Source organism: Pithys albifrons, chromosome 22 (genome assembly GCF_047495875.1).
Source record: "Pithys albifrons albifrons isolate INPA30051 chromosome 22, PitAlb_v1, whole genome shotgun sequence".
NCBI lineage: Eukaryota > Metazoa > Chordata > Aves > Passeriformes > Thamnophilidae > Pithys > Pithys albifrons.
The window spans coordinates 7,117,327-7,140,939 of record NC_092479.1 but is presented as its reverse complement, the minus strand read 5'-3'; the positions used below and the strand labels follow the sequence as shown (position 1 = coordinate 7,140,939).

General features: G+C 52.8%; 1 protein-coding gene across 3 annotated transcripts in view; it reads left to right on the top strand.

Moving 5' to 3' along the window:
- The first annotated feature begins 14,074 nt into the window (after nt 1-14,074).
- AGRN (agrin) overlaps nt 14,075-23,613 on the top strand; it is a 108,721-nt gene continuing 99,182 nt past the window's right edge. For all 3 annotated transcript variants that reach the window (XM_071575456.1, XM_071575454.1, XM_071575453.1), the window contains exons 1-2: nt 14,075-14,568; nt 21,535-21,796. In XM_071575456.1, the coding sequence (XP_071431557.1) occupies nt 14,374-14,568; nt 21,535-21,796 (457 nt within the window). In that variant the 5' untranslated portion in view covers nt 14,075-14,373. The remainder of the gene's footprint in view (nt 14,569-21,534; nt 21,797-23,613) is intronic.

Genomic DNA, 23,613 nt, shown 5'->3' with positions numbered 1-23,613 from the left:
TGGGCAGGGACACCTTCTGTTTGATCAGGTTGCTCCAAACCCTGTCCAACCTGGCCTTGGACACTTCAAGGCATGGAGCAGCCACAGCTTCTCTGTTCCAAGACCTTCCCACCCTCATAGGGAACAATTTTCCCCAATATCTAATCTAAACCTCCTCTCTCTGTTTGAAATGAGTGTCCTGGGAGCTGTGCTTTAATGAGGTGTGCTGATGGCTCACTCTGGGTGTGCAGGACATTCGTGTACCTGCCCTGTGCCGTGGCCTCTCCTCACATTTGGGCTGTTCAGGGGTCCTGGGAGGTCTCTGGGAAGCAGAATGCTGGGGGTGTATCCTGTCTGCTCCAGCCGGGATCATCCTTGCCTAAGGTGCTTGCAACAAGAGGTACCCACACCAGCAGGAATGTTCTTCCCACGGTGCTGTCCTGCTGTTTGGGACAAAACAACTGCTGAATATGGAGCTCAGCCGTGTTCTCCTCCTGCTCCAACCTGGACACAGCCACTCTCTCCTCCCACACAGCTGTCAGCAGGTCCGGAGTGCAGAGGGAGGGGATGCTCTGTCCAGCGCGGCTCTTTGACTCCACCAGTTCCTTTCTCGCTGGTTTTCAGTCCTGTCTGACGTTTTAATAACGCTGCTGCCACCGAGATGAGCTAAAGCTGGACCTTTGTGTGCGCAAAAGGCACCAAAAGTTTGTTCTAGAGCTGCTTTTATCCAGGTCGAGGGAAAAGGAGCGATTCCAGGGGAGCACGGATCGATCCCGGTGTGTCCGGGGAGCACGGAGCGATCCCGGTGTGTCCGGGCTGGACCCTCCGCCCAGCAGTGATGCTCCGGGACGGTGGGTGACGATGCTGCGGAGGGGGGGCTCCGTCCCGCGGGGCTCCCCCGGGTCTCTCCGGGATCCTCCGGGATCCTCTGGGCTGCCGCGGGCCGCTCGTGCCCCCTGCCGGCCCCTTCCCAGTGTTTCCTGGTGTTTCCCGGTGCTTCCCGGCCGAGCGGCACCGCCGGGCGCTCCTTCCCGGAGGCGCAGAGATCGCCCCAGTCGTCCCGCGCTCATCTGATTTATTAAAACCACACAGAATTATCAAAAACACCCCTTGGCTTAGCCCTGCTCGTGCTCTGGTGTTGGGGTGCTCTGCAGGAGCCCCGGACAGAGTCGTGGGGGGTGATGGATAGTCCTGAGAGGGGTCTGTGCTGGAGAGGGGAGCCTTTGCACCCCTGCCTGCTGCCGTGGGAAAGCTGAGTCGTAGAATTATAGAATCATAGAATCATGGAATGGTTTGGATTGGAAGGGACTTTAAAGTCATCTTCTTCCACCTCCTGCCATGGGTAGGGACACCTTCCACTAGCCCAGGTTGATCCAACCCCAGCCCAACCTGGCCTTGGACACTTGGGGCATTTTTGAGCAACCTGTTCCAGTGTCTCACCACCCTCACAGGAAAGATCTTCTTCCTATTTTTTTAATCTAAACCTCCCAATCTATGATTCTATGATTGTTCTATGAATCTGCCCCCCAAGTGGGGCTGCCTGACACTGCCCTTCCCCAGATCTGCTCCTACAGCTTCCCCTCTTGCCAGGCAGCCAGCGTGGGCATCGTTGGACAGTGAGGATGATGCACAGGTTGGATGGACATCGTGGCGTGCCCACCTTTCCCTGCCCGCATCCCTCCTTGGCCCCTGATGGCAGGACCTCTGTCCCATCTCTTCACACCAGCCGGGGCTCCTCTGCTGCACCCGCCGGAGCTCCTGAGGGTGCAGGCTGAGCTTTGCAGTGCATCACAGCTTTCAGCCACGAGAGGCCACTTTCCTCTTGCGTTTGCTGCTGCAGAGCCAGGGAAAAGCTGGGAAGAGGGACATCCGCTCACTCGGGCGAATGAGCCGGTGACAGCCCGTCCCCGGCGTGGGGCTGGATGTCGCTTCCAGAATCTGCTTTTCCACCTGAGCCCACCCCTTTCCCAGCTTTTCCTCGCAATTGGGAAGAAACTTCACTGGCTTTTTTTTTTTTTTGAGATCGTACCTCCTGCCTGGCTTGCTTAAATAACTCCTTTGGTATTGCAGGGCAGCAGAGAGAGCCAGGTGGGACTGGAGAAGCACAGACCAGCCTGGGGGTTGTATTCCACCTCCAGTGTCAGTGATGCCGGCCCCCTGATGTGGGAAAACCTCATCACAGAATCACAGAATGGTTTGGGTTGGAAAGGACCTTAAAGCTCATCCCATTCCAAGCCCCTGCCATGGGCAGGGACACTTTCAACTCCTCACTTAAAGAACCATCTGGATGCCATCCTGTGAAATATCCTCTAGGATGACTCTGCATGAGCGGGGAGACTACACCAGGTCCACTGTGATCCCTTCCAAACTTTCCCATTCCGTGATTCTCATTGTGCCTTTCTGTGCCAGGAAGGAGGGCAGCTCATCCCTTCAATCCCAGAAACAATTTGGTTTTGTGAAATCCTGCTCAGGAGCAGAAGGAGGTTGGGCTGTTGCTCATGCTGTGGTAGGAAGCAACACTCCCATCCTCCTCACTCCTGCCTTCTCCTCTCCTGAGTTCCCCCTGTGCCAGCATGTTCATTACTTAGGATCTGATTCCCCTGTTTCTGTGACTGCACTGCAATGGCCAATCAATATCTCAATCAGTGTGAGTAATACCAAAGTACCTCTTGGCACTGTTCTTGTTCCCCACTTGGTAAAGGTTTATGGCATTTCATTTCACAGCAGCTTTTCTGCTGCCAGAGCCTCAAGCCAGCCCTTTACTTTAGCTGTATTAATTCTCCTGGGCCAGCCCTGCTTATATTTTGCTTTTAATTGAACATTCTTTTCTTGTCTCACTTTTGCATATTCAGCCTTGATTTGCTTCCAGTTTTGTAAGGAATGAAAAGAATGAATATGGCACTGGCTGACCCAGGGATAGCACTTGTGAGAGGGAGAAGAAGGAAAGGAATGATGTGGAGGGTCCTAATGGAAAATGGAACAGGTTGCCCAGAGATGCTGTGGGTGTCCCATCCCTGGGAGTGTTCAAGGCCAGGTTGGAGCAACCTGGGCTGGTGTAATGTCTCCCTGCCCATGGCAGGGGTTGGAACTAGATGAGCTTTAGATCCTGTCCAACCCAAACCATTCCATGATTCTGTGGAAACAAGTCAGAGAGAAGTGAGAGCACTTCACTTGGAGAAAGCTTTGCCTTCTCTGGTCCAGGGCCTCTGCCCTCAGATCCCAGGATGCTGGAGCTACTGGATATAACCACCTGGCACAGCAGGCAAGCAGCACGTGTTCCTTCAGATCCCCAGGGCCAGCACTGGGACTGGTTTCATTCTGAAGCCTCTCCTTGTCTTTAGCAGCATTTTGGTGGCAGGTGAGGGGAGAGAGGTGCTGCTTCCAGACCCACAGCCCTTGTTCTTTCCTTCCAGCTGACTTTGTTCAGACCACCCAGCCTGGGAGAAAACCAGATCAGGAAGGATTAGCTTGGCTTCTTTGGCTTTTGACTGGAGTGGTGCTCTGGCTGGAGGGGAAGCAGGACATCAGAGGGATGTGAGACTTGTGAGCTGGTTTCTGTGCAGGGCCCAGCACCAGCAAGCCTGGCTTGGCTTCATTTGCCATAATAAGCATAAATACAATTAATCCTCGTGCCCTGCCAGGGAGCAGCGATGGGCTCTGCCAGCCTCTCTCAGGCTGAGGTCAGCCCTGCTGCTGCTTGCCTTGGAGCTGTCAGCATCCATGAGGGAGACATCTCTTCCTTGCCACAGAAATATCCAGGGCACTAATGGTTTCCAAAAGTGGATTTGACTGACTGAATTATAAAGCCAAAATAGAGCAAGTTGCTTGTAACAAATCCTGCTTGACTGGACTGTGAGCAAGCCCTGGGCAAACCTCTGGTCCCAGGCCTGAGCTTTGATTTGAACTACTACACCAGGAGCAGATTTGCTTCCTTTACCTCCCCACCACCAAAGCCTCCAGATTAAAACTTTGGCCTCTAGTGCATTTCTGCACTATTTTGGCATATTTTATTTTAGTTTTACCTTACTGACCATGCAGTTATAAGATGGGATCACTCCCAGACTGATAGTGCTGCAACACAACCACAGAATCACAGAATGGTTTGGGATGGAAGGGATCTCAAAGCCCATCTTGTCCCACTCCTTGCCATGGGCAGGGACACCTTCTGCTAGACCAGATGGTTCCAAACCCCATCCAGCCTGGCCTTGGACACTTCCAGGGATGGAGCAGCCACAGCTTCTCTGGGAAACCAGTACCAGGGCCTGACCACCCTCAACTGATGCTCTTCACAGCCCTGGGAGGGGGTGAGAAGAGCCAGGAGTCCTCCTCTGAGTGGGAACAGTTCCAGTGGCTGCAGTCAGCTCACCCAGTCCCAGCTCAGCTGTGTCTCCATGGTCTCCTTCCTGCCCAAATGTTCACCTTTGCCACTCTGTCATTGTTGGCAGGGGGTGCTGACTTCCCTGCAGTGCTGGTGCCAGGTCAGGGGTGCCCCAGCTGCCTGCCAGGGACCCCAGGACTGCCTGGGTGTGAATGCACACACTGTCCAGGCTGCCTCTGCCTTGGCACGGGCACAGTGACACAGCCAGGCCTTGAGGAGCTGCTCAGCTCTGAGATGCCAGCACAGAGCTGTTCTCCCTTGTGAATGGCCTGGCTCCTCAGCCAGGATTATGTGTCTGAACAAGCCCTCAGCTCGGGAGCAGCTGTTTTCCAGCTATTGCCTAACAAAGAAAACTTTTATGGCTACAGAAAAAGAGCAGGACTCGGTTCCTCTGTACCAGCCATCTGATCTGAGAGCAGCAGGGCTTTAGGAACCCACTGAGGGGCCGAGATGCTCCTCATGTGTGTGATCACTCACACCCTGCCACGAGCATTGGCCAGGACCTGCTGGCTCAGCATCACCCCACGCCACAGGATTGCACCCACAGAGCAGGGACCCACAGGCATGGACAGGCAATTCCTTCCCTTTGGCATCCTGTGCACTTCTCTCCCTGCCTGCCTTAAAACACTGCCAGGCTTTCCCACTGACCTGCACATTGCACCAGCCCACCACGAGCTGCCTGTGCTGTCAAAGAACCAAGAGCCAGCCCACCTGAAGCTGTGAGATCTGGTTTCTCACTGTGGGTTCATTCCTTTCCCCTTACAGATTCCTCCCTTTCCTCTTCCCTCTGCCTCTTCCCCATTTCCCAGATGAAGCCCAACAGAGAACAGACAGTCTGCAAGTGCCTGAGTCAGAGGAGCCTAATGGATGAGGCGGCAATTCACTGAAAGCACTTTGTTTAATTGAAAGGCTCTGCCTGTTGCTGCCAAAGGGAGCCAGAATGTGGTTCCCCTGACAGGTCCTAAGTAGCTGACACGATATATGGAGGCTCAGGCCCCAGCCCTGCTGTGTTCAGCTCCTTGGCTCTCCTCCTGCTCCCTGCGGCAAGCTGAGTCGCCTTGGCAGGACGGTGGTACCTTGGCAGGGGGGTGGTACCTTGGCAGGGGGGTGGTACCTTGGCAGGGCAGTGGTACCTTGCCAGGTGTCTCTTACCACAGCTGCCCCCTGGCTGTGCATTCAATAGGCAGATTTGTGCCCAGCCAAAGGGGATTTCTCTGCTCCCCCTTGGGTGCAGCAGCTTCTGGGGTGTGAAGAGTTCTGTGTCCTGGTGGGAAGATGCTCCCCCTGCTCCCTGCACCTCAGGCTGGATTAGCAAAGGAGGCTGGAAGGGAAAGCATCTTCATGGAATCCTGGGATGGTTTGGTATGGAAGGGAGCTTTAAAGGTCATCTAGTCCCACGCCCCTGCAATAAGGTTTTGTGCTCTGATTTTTCTCTCTGTCACTTTTTGTTGACACCAGGCCTTTTATTTGGATTCAGCACTTTGCAGTGCATCCAGCAGACAGATCCAGGGAAAGGAGGATTCTGTAGAGTCCATTGGGCACCAGCTGGGCAGGGACACTCAGAGGGCAGGCTGCCCTCCTCCATCCACCCTCTTTAACCACACTGCTGGACCTTCAGCTGGCAATTCCTTGGCAATGCACTCCAGGTGCTTTGCCTGAGGACTCAAAACCTGGGCTGCTCCATCCCTGGGGAGGGATTCCTGGCAACCTTCCACTCATTCCCTGGCCAGGAGGCAGAGGGCAGCCTCAGCTCCTGGTCTCCTGCCCCCTCTCCCTGCATGACCTGAGTTGAGTCAGGAGGTGTCAGGCTGGGAATGTGTTCCCATGCCCTCAGTGCCCTCCTGCCTGCCCTGCCACACCAGCCTGATCAACCACCAGGACTCACACAAAGCTCCAGCCCCTCTGGGACAGCGTCCTTAGTGCCATCTGCAGCTGACACCAGGAAAAGGGAGGATGAAGGGCTGGGTGCCCTGCTCTGCCTCAGCAGCATCCCTTTGCTTGCTGTGCCAGGGAAGAGCAGGCAGGAAGAGGTTAACTCAGGCTGAGTCCCTGCTCTGTGTGTGTGCAGAATAATGAATGCAGAGAAGAGCTTTGGGGAGATTCAGGGCGAAGCAGCATCGCCCCAGTGCTGGCTCCTCTCAGCTTGGCACCGGCAGGATGAAATATTTCCTGGTCATTCTGTGTGTGTGACTCAGAAATTGACTTTCAGATAGAAGAAATCTTTTAAGAGCCGAGTTTCAGTGTCTTTTTTTTTCCTTCTTTTTTTTTTTTTTGCCCACACTAATGGCAACAGCAGCAGCTGCATTAAGTGTTTTGGATAAAATTCAACACAAAAGCCTCTATCTCCCGGAGAGTTTGGTCCAATAAATCCTGCTTTAAGTATGAAATGTGTTTAGGGGAATCCATTGTGAAACCACAGTCTAGGAGGGCTGGTCCCTCTGTGCCCGCTGCCTCACCGGGCACCACGCAGCCCTTTTGGCACAGCAGCTCAGGGAAGAGGAGCTGGGCAGAGGCTTCAGCAGCTTTGCAGGGGTTGCCAAGGGCCCTTGGAGGGACTCTTAAAACCTTGGCTCCTTGCTTCTCCAAAAGAAGAGGGAGAAAGGAAAAAGCTGGATCTCTGCATGCCCTGAATCTTAATCTCTCCTCTTTCAGCTCAAGTCCTGCTTCCCAGCACCATCCATGTTTTCCATTAGGAGAGCTCCTGAAAGCTGGATGTCCTTGTGGCACTTGCCAGTGCCAGGGATGGTGGCTCAAGCCCGTAGCTGGATGGTTGCTGTTCATCTCTCCTGCAGCCCCTGGCATCCAGGGGCACAGCTGGGGCACCCTGGGACCCCCAAATACTGAGGGCAGTGTGTCTCACAGGGCAGGGGATTCCACCAGTAGGGACTGGGACAGCCCTGGCTGTGGGAGTTCACAAATTCCTGTTATTTTAGAGAGCTTGTGGTGAAAGGAAATGGGACATTTGGATGCCCATTTGTGGATGTCCATCTCTGGAAGTTTTCAGGCCAGGTTGGACAGGGCTTGGAGCAACCTGGTCAAGTGGGAGGTGTCCCTGCCCATGGCAGGGGGTGGAATTAAATGGTATTTAAAGTCCTTCCCAACCCAAACCATTCCATGATTCTGTGTTTCTCTCAGACAGGGCTGTGTGGAAGAACAGGGCTGGGTTATCAGCAGGGAGTTTTCTTGCAGTAAAGGCTGAGCTAAGTTTGAGATGGAGAGAGCTCTGATCTCAGAGACAGAAACATCCTCCAAGCTGCCCTGACACAGAGTGGCTATCTGGGGAAAAAAACAGGCCTCACCAGGTAGGAAGTCTAAACCAAAACAGCTGGGGACAAACTGAGGCAACCCAGGGAGGCCCATGATAGGAAGGCCCATGGTGAGAGATGAGAGCAGTGACTGGGAACATCCAATTTCAGCTGGGCAAAACCCCCAGCACCCCTTACTTAAGAACATGTGTCTCTGGGATCAAAAATTCTCTGGTATGTAAACCAGGAAAGGCTCTCTGTGTCCTGCTCAGAACATTCTGCAGCCCCACATTGCTGTGTCTGTGACTCTCCTGTCAAATCCTGCCCCAGGCATCACCAGTGTCCAGGAGCTTGGGTGCTCTCCCTTGTCACCACCTGAGCATTGCAGAGCTGAAATTTTTGCTGTATGGGAATGAAAAAAATTGCTTTGGTTGCACTTTCTCTCCAGCTAATCCAATTTGTCTCCTTACTGCTTTCAAATGCCTTTTAAGGATTCCCAGCAATGTATTATAGAAATCCATTTGCTGAGATGCAGCGAAGAGGGGCATTTTTATTTTACAGTTATTAGTGGGTGACAAGGTAAGTAACTCGGGGAAGATTGATCACCCAACTAAGCATTTTTACTTTCTCAATTAATCCTGGCATGATTGTAATAAATCCAGGAGTGGGAGTAATTAGATGTGAACGGACCTCACTTCCTTTGGCTGCTGCGTGTCAGGGGTAATGGATAGAGACATCCTTCTCTTGGAAGTGGCCTAGGGAGACGTCCAGTTAGATGGGATTTCTGGAAAGAAAGATAGATGTCAGGGGCCAGTGTTCACTTTTTCCTCAATGGGGAACAGATTTATGCTATCAATCCACATTAAGAAGACTTCATGGCTACATAGAAATCCAGCAAGAGTAATTCAATTAGCCCCATGCACTTTTTAAGATGGGATTTGATAATGGAGGATCATTTGCCCCTGAAGCTCGCGCTGAATTTTCTTTTTCCTCCTTTCCTTTCCTTTCCTTTCCTTCCTTTCCTTTCCTTTCCTTTCTTTCCTTTCCTTTCCTTTCCTTTCCTTTCCTTTTCCTTTCCTTTCCTTTCCTTTTCCTTTCCTTTTCCTTTCCTTTCCTTTTCCTTTCCTTTCCTTTCCTTTCCTTTCCTTTCTTTCCTTTCCTTTCCTATTCCTTTCCTTTCCTTTTCCTTTCCTTTCCTTTCCTTTCCTTTCCTTTCCTTTCCTTTCCTTTCCTTTCTTCCCTTCCTCCTTCCTTCCCTTTCCTTTCCCCTTCCATTCCTTCCCTTCCCCTTCCTTCCCTTCCCCTTCCCTTCCCCTTCCCTTCCCCTTCCCTTTCCCTTTCCCTTCCCCTTCCCCTTCCCTTCCCTTCCCCTTCCCTTCCCTTCCTTCCCTTCCCTTCCCTTCCCTTCCCTTCCCTTCCCTTCCCTTCCCTTCCCTTCCCTTCCCTTTCCCTTCCCTTCCCTTCCCTTCCCTTCCTTCCCTTCCCTTCCCTTTTTTTGATTAAAAGCGTCATTGTGGTTCACTGGATGCTTTTGTCCCCAAGCTGAGAGGTTGCTAGGTTAAATCCCAAACCATGCTGGAGGTTCATGGCCACTAAAACACAGCAAGAAGGCACCTGTATGAGTGTGTGTTGCTCTGATCTGCTGTCTGTGGACACAAAAACCCTTCTGCCCTGCATGACTGCAGCCCTTCATCTCATGCCATCACAGACCATGGTGCCACTGGCCAGGCTGAATCCCTCCTACCCTGTTATTACAGCTCATAACACTCAGTGGTTTTGGCTTTTGTACTCAGTCTCCTGGAGTCACGTGAAGATGTGCAAATTCAGCTTAATTCCCTGCTTTTAAAGCTGAAGGTTTAGGATCACACCGTGGAGAAAAGCTTGGATCCCAGTAGCACCTAAATCTTGGGCAAAACTGACATTTCAGAAGATCAGCTTTACATTTTTAACTCAGTTTAAGGCTGCCATCCTGAGTTGGGGAGGAAGGGGCTGACTTCTTGAATTTGTGTCTAGAGGATGTGACAGATCCTTGTGTGTTCCTTGTTTCCCCCCATAACTAAGGGGAAAGGGCTTTTCAGGTGACAGCCACTGATCCAGGTGATCCTGTCCCCCACCACTGCAGAGGGACAGCAGCTCTCTGTGACTCCCCTTGGATGCTGCAGAGCCCCTCGTGGCCAGAGTGAAGGTGGAGGGGATGAAGCCCCTCTGGGTGGGTCCTTTGCCAGGGAGCTGCTCCCCAGCACTCAGCCCAGCTCCCACTGAGATCTCATTAATAGATTTACTTATTTGAAAGTCATTATACAGGCAGACAGCCTCATAGATGGAGGATCCCAGGGGCAACTTGTTAGCAGCTGCTCTGTAGCTACATCAAGAGATTTTCTAACAGTACACAAAAGACATTTGACAATGTCAGAAACCACCGAGAGGGATTAACTTAAAAGAGAAAGAGGGGGGGGGAAAAAGCACATTAAAACATGTCTTGGAGCTTATCAGAGATGGAGCAGAAAAACCAGCCAGTGGGGTGTTGAGACAACCAGTGAAGAAACCAGGGGCCAGCCCAAGCAGGAACAGGGACGTCGTTTCTCACCCCTGGGGAAGTATTTCCGATCAACGTCGGGGCTGCGTTTGCTTTGCCAGGGAATTCACACAGGGCTTTATTTGCTTTAAAGGCTTGGCTTAAAATCCTGTGGGTTTCCTGCTCTGACGTGTGTGCCACATCAGGGTGAGTGACAGGCACTGCTCTGGGCCTTGTGCTGGGCTCAGAGGAGAGGGGATCACAGAATCACAAAATAATGGCATGGTTTGGGTTGGAAGGATCTGAAAGCTCATCCCATTCCACCCCTGCCATGGGCAGGGACACCTTCCACTAGCCCAGGGTGCTCCAACCTGCTCCTTGAACACTTCCAGGGATGGGGCAGCCACAGCCTCTCTGGGCAACCTATATCCCACTTTCATCTTGTTCCAATCTCTCAAAGATGGAGGGATTTACCTCGTGGTCACCCATTCTGTGACTCCCAGATACCCAACCTGATACACCTTAAAGAATCTGCTCTCAGCAAGTGCCAAGAACCTGCCCACAGACACCAAGCCCCCATCAAGAGGAGCTGGAGGGTGAAGGCATGACACTTGTGATAGCCCTGGCTGAGAGCTGTGATAACAAAGATCATGAAAGGGAAGTGCTTTGGGGTCAAACGGCAGAGAGATGCTGGAGTGAAACTGCTGAGAGCAGCAGGAGTGTCTGTACAGTCACTCTGGAGAGGCAATAACTCGCAATAAATGAGAGACCTTCACAGAGTTACTCAGCCCAGCCTAAAAGAAGTTCATTTGCCCGTGCCACGAGCTGTTAAAATTAGAAAAATCTTCAAAGGACATAAAAAAAATTGCAGTCCTGCTGAAAATGTGACAGCTGCTACAGCTGGAGGGGAAAGCCCTGGTGAGGAGAAGCCTTGCCCAGGCAGTTCACTTCAGATGTGTAAGAAATACCGTGGGCATCGCTGGGGCTGCTGAGGGCTGGGACATAAACAGGTGTCTGAAGGTCAGAGTTGCTCAGCTGAGCAGTGCCAGGAAGGGTCTCACAGCCCCAGAGGGGTTTGGGAAACCACTGGAGCTGGAACTACCTGATGGGGATGATCACAGCATTCCCTCTTCCAAAATTTTAGACCTCTTCCCCCCTAAAAATCTTGGAATTTTCACCCAAATTCATGCAGAAGTGTGAGAAAGCAAACACTGTGTAATTCCTCGTAGGGTTTTCAAGGTATTTTGATTTTTCAGAGGCCGACTGAGCCACCTCAAAATAAGTTTTTGTGAGCCCCAGGTTTACAACACAGAGCTGGGACAAACCCTGGTGTTCTGTGCATTTGTGTCAGTCACAAGGTTTATTTATTTTGTCCACTGATTTGCCAGAGAATTTGGCTCAGTTTTCCCACAGACCCATCAGTTTCTTGGCCTGTTTTTGCTCTTATCAGTGTGAGGCTTCAGCAATACCTTGTGGCAATGGGCACATTGTCCCTAAACCGGTGCTTGGTGTGACTGTTCTCCCTCTCCTGTTTTTTGGTGCTGTGCTTTGGGGAAAATCCTTCTCCTTGTGAACTCTATTAAACCTGCACAAGGAGAGTGACATCCTGGGCAGCTCATGCCTCACCTCCCCCAAAAAAGCCCACAAGGCTGAGTAAATCCACTCAAAGAACCGACCATATTGGGGCAAAAACATCAAAAAAGAAAAAAACAAACCCGCCTGTGAAATCCATTTTTCTCTTCACAGCTTTGAAAGCAGATGGTGGGGTGGAGCTAAAAGGAGAGGACTAACAAACAGAAAATAGTCCAAACACAGCGTAAATAATTCTTCCCCTCTCCTCTCCTCGAAGTGCTGGAGCAGAGTGTCACAGCTGGTTTCTTCCACCTCGAGCTGAGGTTGTTTCTGTGATTTACTGTTGAGCAGCACTCGAGGAATACAATAAAAATTAATAATTAAAATAGGAAAAAAATAATCTGCCAGGAGCTGAAATGGTTTTGGTTGATTGCTGGAGTTTATGATAGCAGTGATGTAGTAATGGAGACCTTTGTGAGGAACCTCCACAGTGATGACTCTGGGGCCTGGGCTTGGCTTGTGAAGGATGGAGTCTTCCCACAGCAGTTGGATGCTGCTCCCTTGCCCCTCATCCAGAAATTAAGCTTTTTGGTGAAGTCTTTTGGTCAGAAAACGTGATATTGTGTCTCCTGTTTTGGGTCACTTTGCCCTGTGGCACCTTCTTGGCAGGGGAAAGCACAGGATGCTCTCTGGGGTTTTGCAGGCAGGTTTGGAAGAGTTACACCCTGTCAGGTGAAGGCACATTTCCTGCAGACCTGAGTACTCTGTAGGCCACTTTCTTCTGCAAATCATCTCTCTGAAGCCCTCACTGAGGCAATAAAATAATACATGCTTTGGAATAGGCAGCCTTTCTTCAGTGCTGAGCAGGGAACTCAGATTTATGGGACAGAAATGGAAGCTTTGAGTGGAATGAGACCTGGGAGAGGGTGTGGGGTTTACAAGAACAGCCCCAGCATTGAGACAAAGTCACTGTGGGAGTGCCAAAACCCTGGTTTGAGACAGCAAATGTATGTGTTGCCTTCTCTGTAAACCACACAGCAGTTGGGATATCTCCAGATTTATGTGATCTCCGGTGTTTTATCCTCTTCAGGGTAGAAGGGAGGCTTGGACAGCATTTTGAACACTCAGAGTTATTTATTCCTATCTTGCAGCTAAATTCTGTTTCTGTTCCAGGGGAGAGGAAAAGGATTGGCACATCCACAATTGCAGGGGCAAACAGCACAAACAGACTGCTCAGAATTTAGGGCATGAGCAGGATGGAGATGCAAAGCCTCCCAGGGCAGGATGCTGCTGTTTGCTGAAACATGTTCATCAGAGGACACTGGGGCACATCGTGTGCCATGTCCTCTCCTGGCATGGTGGCACTGGCGTGGTTAAACTTCACCCTGGGATTGGTAATTCACCCCTGGGTCACAAACGGGACTTGTTTAGGGCCATCAAGTAAAACAGCCTTGTAAACCGCCTCTGGGGGCTGGCTAATTTATGGAGGGGAGAAACAATATCCCTCCCCTGGTGCCACTTAACTTTTCATTTTATATCTGCAGTAATTGCACGTGACATCTGGAAAAATTGCCGTCCAGTTCCCCGAGGAAAAGGCAGGGCAGGAGGTCACGGTGCTCCAGGGGCAGACACCCGCCATGCCCTGGAAGTGTTCAAGGACAGGTTGGAAGGGGTTTGGAGCAACCTGGGTTAGTGGAAGGTGTCCCTGCCCATGGCAGGGGGTGAGACTGGATGAGCTTTAAGGTCCTTTCCAACCCATTGCAGGATTCCACGATTCCGTGGGAGGGTGTGTGGCTTTCTGGACCATCTTCCCCTGGGAACGGAGGAGACGGTGATGGCCCAGGCAGGGGGACTCGGTTTGCCCCGGGATGGAGAACTTGTGGGATCTCTACCGAGCAGGACCAACCCTGCCTCAGTTTCCCCATAGGAAAAGCAGGAGCATCCCTGGTGGCAGCCCCAAGGGTGAGCTGGGGGGATGGAAGCGCCAGGGCCCGACCTTCCCACCGCGGACCCCTCTGCGCATCCCGGGGGTGCGGGATGGGAAGGGCAACACCCCGGCCGGGGCTGCGGGATGGGAAGGGCAACACCCCGGCCGGGGCTGGGCTCCAGCTGGCGCTTACACCGGGGGGTAGCGGGGCCGGCTGCGGTCCCTACACCTTTAAAAGTCTCCTCACGTTGCGGCGCTGATTATCCATTAACCCGAGGCGAGCTCCCTTTCCTGGGGGTGGCGTTCGCGGCAGCTCCGCAATAAGAGCTGGCAGCAGGGCGGGCGGACGCGCTGCCTTCCTCCCTTTCTCTTTCTCCTTCCCTCCCTCCTCTCCCCCCCGACCCCCGCTCCCTCCTTATCAGCAATTCAGATTGCATGCAAATCTGCGGGCTTTCTTACAGGGGCAAGGCAGAGAGCACCGAGCGCTTCTCGCCGGCCGCGGCTTCAGGGAGAGATATCTCCTCCTCCTCCTCCTCCTCCTCCTCCTCCTCCTCCTGGGATTTTCCTCCTTCTCCCCTCCCCTGCTCTCCCCTCCCCTCCCTGCCTCCCTCCCTCCTCTCTTTCTTTCCTCCTTTTCACCTCCTCGAACAAAAGTAGCCCTTCTGCCTGCGCCAGCCCTGCCTGCGAGCGGGGCCGCTTTGTCTGCCCGCGCCGTCGGGGCACCGGACCGGGAGCGGACCGGGCCGGGACCGGGGCTATGGGAGGGCAGCGGGCGGCCGGTGCCCGGGCGCTGCTGGCGCTGCTGGCGCTCGGACTGGGACTAAGACTGGCACTGGCGACCTGCCCCGAGCGGGAGCTGGAGCGGAGGGAGGAGGAGGCCAACGTGGTGCTGACGGGCACGGTGGAGGAGATCATGAACGTGGACCCGGTCCACCACACCTACTCGTGCAAGGTAAGGGGCGTGGGGGGGAACTTCGGGCCCCCGCGCCGGGCGCCGGCTGCGTTTAGGGCGCATGTGGTTCTGATTGTGCGCGGCCGGGGCTTTGGGGTGTAATTAGGTATTTTTAGACTGCCGAGTCGCTCCCGCAGCCGTGTCGAGGGGGAATCTCTCAAGGTTGCTTTTTATGGGCATTTCCCTCCTTGCCGTGATGCGGAGCTGGTTCCCAACTTTCTCTCCGGCGGGGTTTGGGCTGCCGGGAAGGTGCTCGGAGCCGCTCGCTGCTTCTACCCAGGGCTCCCTGTTTACTTTAGCAGCATCTTGAGTTCCTCCAGCCCGAGCTATTGTTTAACTACGAATCTGGCCTCTGGCTATGGTTTTTTTTTTCTCCCCCCTAAGCTGAGAGACGGTAAAGTACTGAGCAACCTGAAATACCATCCGCCTGCTTGACAGAAAACGTGCTGGATGGCTTAACCCTTCCCGGGGCAGGAATCTCACTTGCAAGGACATGCTGCTACATTGCCTTTTCCTCTTCTCCCCATCCCCTTTTCTGCCCATCCTTAATAAAAAAAATCCTGCGGTTCCTGCCTGTGGTTGGGGCTCAGAGGGCCTGGGGTGATGCTCAGCGGTGCGTTGGTGGGAGAGGTCTGTCTGCTGGGCCAGGGGAAGGTGAACTTTACCCCGTGGTGCTGCCCTGTGTTCTGGAGCATCTCTCAGCCCGCTGAAGTGGTTGAACAGCCCCTGCCTGTCCAGCTGGTGCCCAGTGCCTGGCGCCTGCTCTGCCCCGCGCTGCACCACACAGAACAATCTGTACCTTGCAAATTAGATCACAGACCCTCCGGGCTCGAGCAGGGACCGTATGTTTGCGAAGTGTCTGGCACATCCTGGGTGCTATGTGGAAAATTAATAAGCTGCTGCGAGCAGCCGGTGTCCTGCGGCAGCGTGGGGCACATATGGCTGGGTGGATGTGGCCACCTGAGGCAGGGGCAGGGGTGCCACAAGGAGCGGGTGGGAGGTGGTCCAGGCAGGCTGGTGATGAGGCAGAAATGCCCACGTGAAGAACGAGTGGCTTTCCTCCCACTGCGGACTCGCAGCGAGGTGTGTGGCTGGCGTAAAATCATCTCTCTGCATCACAGCGAGACCCTGGGCCAGGAAACACCGGGATGGGAAAACCTGCTGGCTCAGCAGCTCTGCCTTTGGAAGGTGCGATCCGTCCAGCCCGAGCTGGAGCAGCAAAGTGTGGGGAGGAACCTGGGCTGCCCGTGGTGGTTTCATGTGAAACACAGTTTGCGTTCCTTGTCTTGCGAAGGGAGTCTCTTTGCCCGCCTTTCCCTGAGCCACCCCAAGCAATGCTGTGCTGCGTCCTCCAGAGTTAATGGATTTTCCTTCTGCCCATCACCGGTGTCACAACGGCACCTGAAAGCCAGAACATGCTCCCAAGATACGATTTCAGTCCTGGAAGAGAAAGTGAAAGGAGGAAAAGCTTCTCTCCTGCCTTAGATGGAAGTGCCCAGCCGGTTCCATCCCTTCCGCTGACTCTCCTGGTCACGCTGTGACATTTAGCAGTTTTCATAGAGCAGTGGTTTTCAGGCCCTTTACCTGCACATCAGCCTGTTCTGTGTCATTTTTAATGGCATTTCATAGTGTGTTTGCTGGAAAAAACCTTTGAAAAGGGACTTGGGGTGTCTGAAGGAGCTGTAAGCAGATAAATCTCCCCTAACTATAATGACTTGTAAATGAGAGTAGCTTTGCAACAGCTGTTGGCTTGTTTTGCTCCAAGATCTCCCAAAGTGTTGGAATTGCTGTGGATTCTGCTGGGTTAGACATGCTTACAGTTTAGTTTGGGCTGGGCTTTTTTTTATACCAGGCACTTAAATTCCAGCAGGGCAGTTTGGGCACTAGACCTGACCACTGACTCTAGCTGCCCTTGTACCAACCCTGGTGCCCTGTGGAACTGGGATAAGCCCAGGTACAGAAAGGATCTTGCTGATGGGGAAATCCATGTCCAGTTCCTCGCTGTCATTCTCTGGTAACCATTCCTCAGGCCCTGGGGTTACCTCCAGATACCGCAGTTATCTCTTGTCAGGTTCTTCTTTATCTGCAGAGGAAAGGCAAGGGCCAAGTGTGTGGTAGGAGTTCCCTGGAGCCCACACCCAAAATAGTGAGTGTGACTGGTGCTGGGTGGTCTGGGAGGGGGCAGGCATGTGGATATCTGTGAGTGCTGCACTCAGGTATTGTTCTTCTCAGTTAAACTCCAAACCCTCCCAGCTGTAGCGTTTGATAGATGAAGATAAGCACATTACAACTCAGAAGAAATGTGAAGTTAATGTTAGATAAACACCCATAAATAGCTATCAGCCATTCATGTGCTGGGAGAGGAGATGAAAAAGGGAAGAACAGGCTGACAGAACTCCTGAAACTGGCTGATGTGCTGCTTCTCCAAGGGCTTTGACGTGGGAACAGGCACTGTGCTCACTCCTGACTGCAGCCTCTGGCTTGCTCTGCTTCCCAGGCTCTTGGTGCTGCTGCTCATCCTCTGTGTTACCATTGTCCTTCCTGCTTTGAGCCCTCTGATGTGCCTTATTCTGGGCTGACCTGGTATTTATGAAGGCAGCTCCTATTTATAGGACAAACCCAGGTTCTATATGTGCTGTAGGAAGTGTTGAAAAGGATGTGGATCCTGTTCCAAACAATGGAGCCCGTATTTTGGGGGGTGACAGCAGCTGTTCTCCAGGCAGGGTGGGATGTGGAAGTTGCTGGGGGAGGTGAGTTTGGTGGCTCCTGCCAGGGGAAGGCACAGAGAGTGACAAGAAGGGGAGAGGGACTGGATGTGGTCAGGAGGGAAGGGTTAGGCAGAGCTGATGCTGGCCTTCATCTCCCAGAACTGCCAAAATCTGCTGGTGACCCTTCTTACTACTGTCCATCCAGACATCTACAAGAGGACACTGCTTTAACTTCTCATCATTCTTTACAAAACCAAGGCTGGCATTTCTCGAAGCGTCTTCCTGGCAGGAATTTGGCAGCACTGCACAGGTGATCCCCTTCCTCGTGGGATGGGCCCCCATGGCATGCTGGAAAATCCTTTTGCTTTCTGGGATTTTTAATGCACTTAAAATATACCCTTGCAAGGATCTGATTGAATAAAGTTATTGCTGTTCTTACTCTGCCTCCCTGCAGCTGCCAGGAGTCTTGTAAAACAGTCTTAATCCAGTGTTTTATGTGCTCCCTGGCAAAGGAATGAATAAGTGAGTGAGTCTGCTTTGGGAAGGGACTTCTTGGGAATAGGTTCCAGCCCAATATTCTCTCTGTCTTCCTTTTCTTCCCCATCCTTGATGTAGCCGGTGAGTCACCAGTGACAAAGTCTTAATTGTGTGTGATGATGAATGGGATGCCCTACAGGTAATTGCTTGGTCTTTGGTGCCTTCCCATCCATTCATTATAGAGGAGAAGGGTGGGGAGAAGGCTGGTGGACTCTGATGTTGCTTCTGAGTGCTGTGGCCTGGCTCTGAGGTGTATGACTGGAACAGCCATGCCAATTAACTCAAATTACCATCTGTGCAGAACAGGGGGTGAGCTTTAGCCTTTCTCCCCCCACATAGACCAGGCTGTGAAAATGCTCCACATCCACCTTTTTCAGCACCAGCCTCAGGCTGTGCTTTCTGCCTGCCTGGTGTATATTTTTTTTGCCTGCCTTTTGTCTCCTTTGTATTCCTGGGTTTTTGCCCTGGTTGCTTGTGCACCTCAGCTCCTCACAGAGCGCCTGCCCTGCGGGCTGAGAGGAGGAGGAGGAGGAGGAGGAGGAGGTGGGGCTGCAGGAAGGTGTCTTGACTTGACTGCGGGGAGAAGCACAACCACGGGGAGCTGAGCTGCTGTGAAACACTGGAGAAGCAGCTGGGCCCGGCTGGGGAGGCAGGAGGCTTGGTTGGCACGGGCTTGTGCAGAGCTGTGCCCTCCAGCACCCTGCTCACCTGCAGTGCCACGGCCACAGGTGGCCCTGGAGGTCTTTGAAGGGGCTGCCCCACGTGGCACCGGGTGCATATGGTGGAGCAGATGTCTGTGTGGATGGTGGGACTGCTGCTGGATCAGAGGGCAGGAAAGCTGCCTGTCACAGCTCTCCTTGCCCTCTGAGGCTCCCTCTGTGTGCTGGTTGAGTGCCATCCCTCTCCAGAGCAGGGCTGGTGCTGGTGGGGCTGTGCACAGGCAGCTCTTCAGGCAGGTTTCTTCAGAGAATCGTGCAATGGTTTGGGGTGGAAAGGACTTTAGGGACCTACAGGGATCATCCAGTCCAACTCCAGGCCCTGCACAGACACCCCAACAATCCCACCCTGTCCCTCAGAGCATTGTCCAAATGCTCCTAGAGCTCTGCCAGCCTTGGGGCTGTGACCAAACCCTGGGGAGCCTGTTCAGTGCCCACCACCCTCTGGGGGAAGAACCTTCTCTAATGTCCAGCCTAAACATCCCCTGGCACAGTTCCATGCCATTCCCTCTGGTCCCACTGATCACCAGAGAGAAGAGGACAGTACTGTCCCTCCACTTCCCCCCCTGGTGAAGTGGTAGACCTTAAAGACCATCTCATTCCAACCCCAGTGGCTTTGAAGGCACTGTTTTCCCTGTCTCTCTCCTTAGCTCTGCCAAGCAGCTTGAATTTAGGCTGTTGAGAGAGGGACATATCCTGAATATGAGTTACTCCCTATGCTTTGGTGCTGTGGAGTGGTTTAGCACCCAAGGGTGCCGACTCCTTTCATGCTGGGAGACAGATGAGTGTGAGAACACGTGGGTAACCTGTCTGTAGCAACCCTCTCCATGCCTGGGAGCAGCTAAGGCATGTGCAGCCTCCAAAGAGGAGCTGTCAGAGCCCTGTTTATAGCTGGGGTGGTTTTTGAGCTCAGGTATGCAGGAGAACAGGGCTCACCTTGGTAATGTACAGTTGTTTGGATATTATATTGCAGTTTGGATCACAGGATTTGCTGGGCTGGGGGGGAGCTGAGACCCATCAAATCCAGGTTTCTTCTCCAAGGAGGACAAATATTACACCTTAAGGAGATGATGTGAGAAATAGGAGGACTTGGGAATGAAAGGCATTCTTAAACTTTGTTCTTAACCTTCATTTGTACCTGTAGGGTACAGGCAGTGCTAAATTTGCTCCCTTTTCCTGCTTGACAGGTGAGTCTGGTGCTGGGCAGGAGGGTCTGACCCAGCCTGCCTGTTCCTGTGGCAGTGGGAATGGCCCTGTTCCCATGTCCCTGTAGCTGCCTGTTCCCAGTTGTGGCAGGACAGTGTGTAAGAGTTTGGCTCAAGATGCTTGTGGACCTTGAAGTCTCTGGATCAGGACAGTGCTGAGCTCAGTCCCCTGAAGTTCTGGTGTTAGGGCTTCAAAAATGTACAAGATTGATTAAGGGTCATGAGACCCCCCCTACCCCCAGCATGCTTTTACCCTCTTGTTTGAACTCTGCAGTGTCAGATCTTTGTGTGTGTCCTCTGTAGTCACTGAATGATGGGATGGAGGTATTTGGCAAAGAGGATGAGTCTCTGTCTGAACAGTGTCCCAGAAGCCTGGAGGGAAACACAATGCACTTGAAGGGCTGTGCAGGGCAGAGGCCCCTGAGCTGCAGTGGCAGAGAACTATAGAAATGGTTGATTTTCCAGTGGGATAAAGTCTGCTCTGTGCTTTCCTCCTCAGTTGTAACAATTCCCACCACCCAACCCCAGTGTCAGGCATAGGAGCTGCAGTGTGTGCCTCCCTGCCACCCCCAGTGTCCCCCCAAGGGTGGGAGAGACCTGTCTGCCCACCTGCCTGTGAGCATCCACTCCCTGCCCCTCTGGAATTAGACTCTTAAAGTAAAGAGCCCCCTTATCTCTGAGCCACCACCTCCCTGGCTGCTTTGGGCTTGGCACGGAGTGCTGAAGTGCCCTTGGGGCTGGAGAATGGAGGAAGATGATGGCAGGGTGTGATGAAGCAGCTCTGAGCCTGCCAGCCCAGGGATGCCTGTGGTCACAGCAATGCTCCTGCTCTCAGCAGCCGCCCTTGCTCTGAGCAGAAACCTCTGATGAGCTGTTCCTATTACATGTGGCTTGCTGGCTCTACCCTGTGCCATGTTTCCTGCAATGGAGTTGCAGCAGCAGCAGCAGCAGGAGGATTTCTGACCTATCAGGAGTGGATGGGGATGTGTCTCTGGTGTCCTGTGTGCACTGAGGTTCATTTGAGAGCTGCTGCTTCCCTCCTGTGTGTGTTTCTTTTGGCCACTTTGCTGCAGAGAGAGGAATGAGCCATCAGTGGAGTGCAGGGACACTGGCCTGGAACCACTGGCATTTTGTGGTCACTAAGTTTTGTGGCCAGGAGTTTGGATGAGTAAATTGAGCTGGGCTCCTCCTGCTAAATCCTCTGTGTATTTTACCAAATCCAGCTTGCAAAGGTTTTATTTAGTCCTTTATAGGAACATGAGTTGCCTTTGACATTTCTGTGTGCAACATAATCTGCTCTGCCTTTGTCTTCCCGAGGTACCAGTGCCTTGTCAGAGCCACCAGACTCCCTTCTTTCCTCCACCCAACCCACCTGCCTCCTCCTGCCCCAGTTTCAGTCTCCTCTGCTGCAGTTCAGAGCATCCCCCCTGGATGGACAGTGCTCTCTTAGCTCTGCAGCCTTCCCCAGTTGGGACTTCCAGCCATTTAATGTTCCTTTCAAGGCCTTTTTTTCATTCAGAAGTGTTTTCTTCTCCCTTTACACGTTTCACCCCTGAGATTTCATTGTGAGTCAGGTTGTCTCTGGGAGAGCTGCAGCAAAGGGCTTTGGCAGGAGGAGCACTCTGTGCCTTGCTCTCTGTTGCCCACACATTTCCTGCTTTTAGAGCTAATGAAATCAGCTCTGCCAGCCCAAACCACTCCTGTGCACCTCGTGGCAACACCATAAAAATTAAACCAAATCAGGTGCCAACTGTCTGCAAAACGGCCTCACGAGCCCCTTTGTCCTCCTTCTCCTCCAAGGTGAGAGTCTGGCGCTACCTGAAGGGCAAAGACATCGTCACACACGAGATCCTCCTGGATGGTGGCAACAAGGTGGTGATCGGTGGCTTCGGGGACCCCCTGATCTGTGACAACCAGGTGTCGACGGGCGACACGCGGATCTTCTTCGTGAACCCGGCGCCGCAGTACCTGTGGCCGGCGCACCGCAACGAGCTCATGCTCAACTCCAGCCTCATGAGGATCACCCTGCGCAACCTGGAGGAGGTGGAGCACTGCGTGGAAGGTGAGGCTGGAGCTCCTGGCTGTGCCCTGGGGGGCTCTGAGAGCTGCTGGGCGTCCTGGGCTCTTGCGTTGCAGTGGTTGGTGGGGAAATGACCTTGATGAGGGCACTTGGTGTGTTCAGCTGGAGAAGAGGAGGCTGAGAGGAGACCTTATTGCAGTTACAGCTTCCTCAGGAGGGGCAGGCACTGATCTCTGCTCTGTAGGGACCTGAGGGAACAATCTGAAGTTGTGTCAGGGCAGGGTTAGGCTGGGTATTAGAAAAAGGTCCTTCCCCCTGAGGGTGGTGGGCACTGAACAGGTTCCCCAGGGCAGTGGGCACAGCCCCAAGGCTGCCAGAACTCAATGAGCATTTGGGTGATCCTCGCAGGCATGTGGTGTGACTCTTGGGGAGGATCCTGTGCAGGGCTTCTCCTCTCACAGAGGGGTCAATGCCAGGCACTGTCCCTGTGACAAGAGTCCACAGACCAAACTGAGATTAGCCCAGTTGGTCAGAGATGGTGCTGATAACACCAAAATTGTGGGTTTGATCCCTATATGGGCCATTGACTTAAGAGAGTTGGACTCAGTGATGCTCTTGGTTCCACTTCTAACTCAGCAGATTTCTGTGGTTCTGAGACCTTGTTGGTGGTGGTTGACAAGGATCAATCCTGCTGTTCTGTGTGAGTCTAGGGGAGAGTCACAGAAAGTTTCAGGTTCCAGTAAGTCTGATTGATTCCTCCCATCTGAGTGAAGGTTTGGGTGTTACACAAGTAGAGGTGAAATGTGATGAAACTGTGAAATGAAGCACAGCCACAGAATATTCTGAGTTGGAAGGGACCCACAGAGATCATCAAGGCTGAACACTTTGAAAACATTCTTCTGTAATAACCTACTCACTGGCTTCCTTCTTCCCCCTTTATGCTTGTCCTGGTTCCAGCAAGAGCTCCAAGCTCAGGGTGGGACATGATGGCCCAAAAATCCTTTGCTGGGCTCCGAGTATGTCCTGAGAGCAGATGAGTAAACACGGGAAGGAATGCAGGAATTCTGCACAGACAACAAATAAACGGGCGGGTTTGGCTCCCTCCTCCCCCTGGGATGTGCAGCAGAGAGGCCATAACCCCTTTTTCCAGCTGTGAATGCTGACAGGGGTAAATGACCCATCTCTGAGGCTGGGAGGGAATTGGTTCAGCAGAGTGGCTCACAAGAGTGGGGTCTGTAAGTGGGAAGAGCACTGGAGGCTTCTGAAGAAAATATCTATATCTCTGCAATATTCCATAATGTACTTGAAAGGTACCAGTCCTACTCCTTCCTTGCACCCAGTGGGGAAAAAGGGAGGAGAAAGAGTAAGAGTGTGTGTGTGTGGTTGTTTTAGTTAAACCTGAGCAAATATTTGGAAGACTTCTCTCTTCTCTAGTGTGCTGTGGTTTTTAGCACGCTTGTTTTGCACGTGCTGATGTGAGCTGGGGTGGTTCTCATTTGTGGTGAAGGATGAAGGAGAAGGGCAGATGGTCCATGGAGACCTTGGAGCAGCTTCCCAGTACCTGAAGGGGCCTACAAGAAGCTGGAGAGGGACTTTGCATCAGGAACTGTAGAGATAGGACAGGGGGGGAATGGCTTCAAACTGAAAGAGGGGAAATACAGGTTAAATATAAGGAAGTAATTCTTTACTGTGAGGGTGGGCAGGGCCTGGCACAGGGTGCCCAGAGCAGCTGTGGCTGCCCCATCCCTGGAAGTGTCTAAGGCCAGGTTGGATGGGACTTGGAGCAACCTGGGCTGGTGGAAGGTGTCCCTGACCATGGCAGAGGGTGGAACTGGATGAGCTCCTTTCAGGAGGGGTCT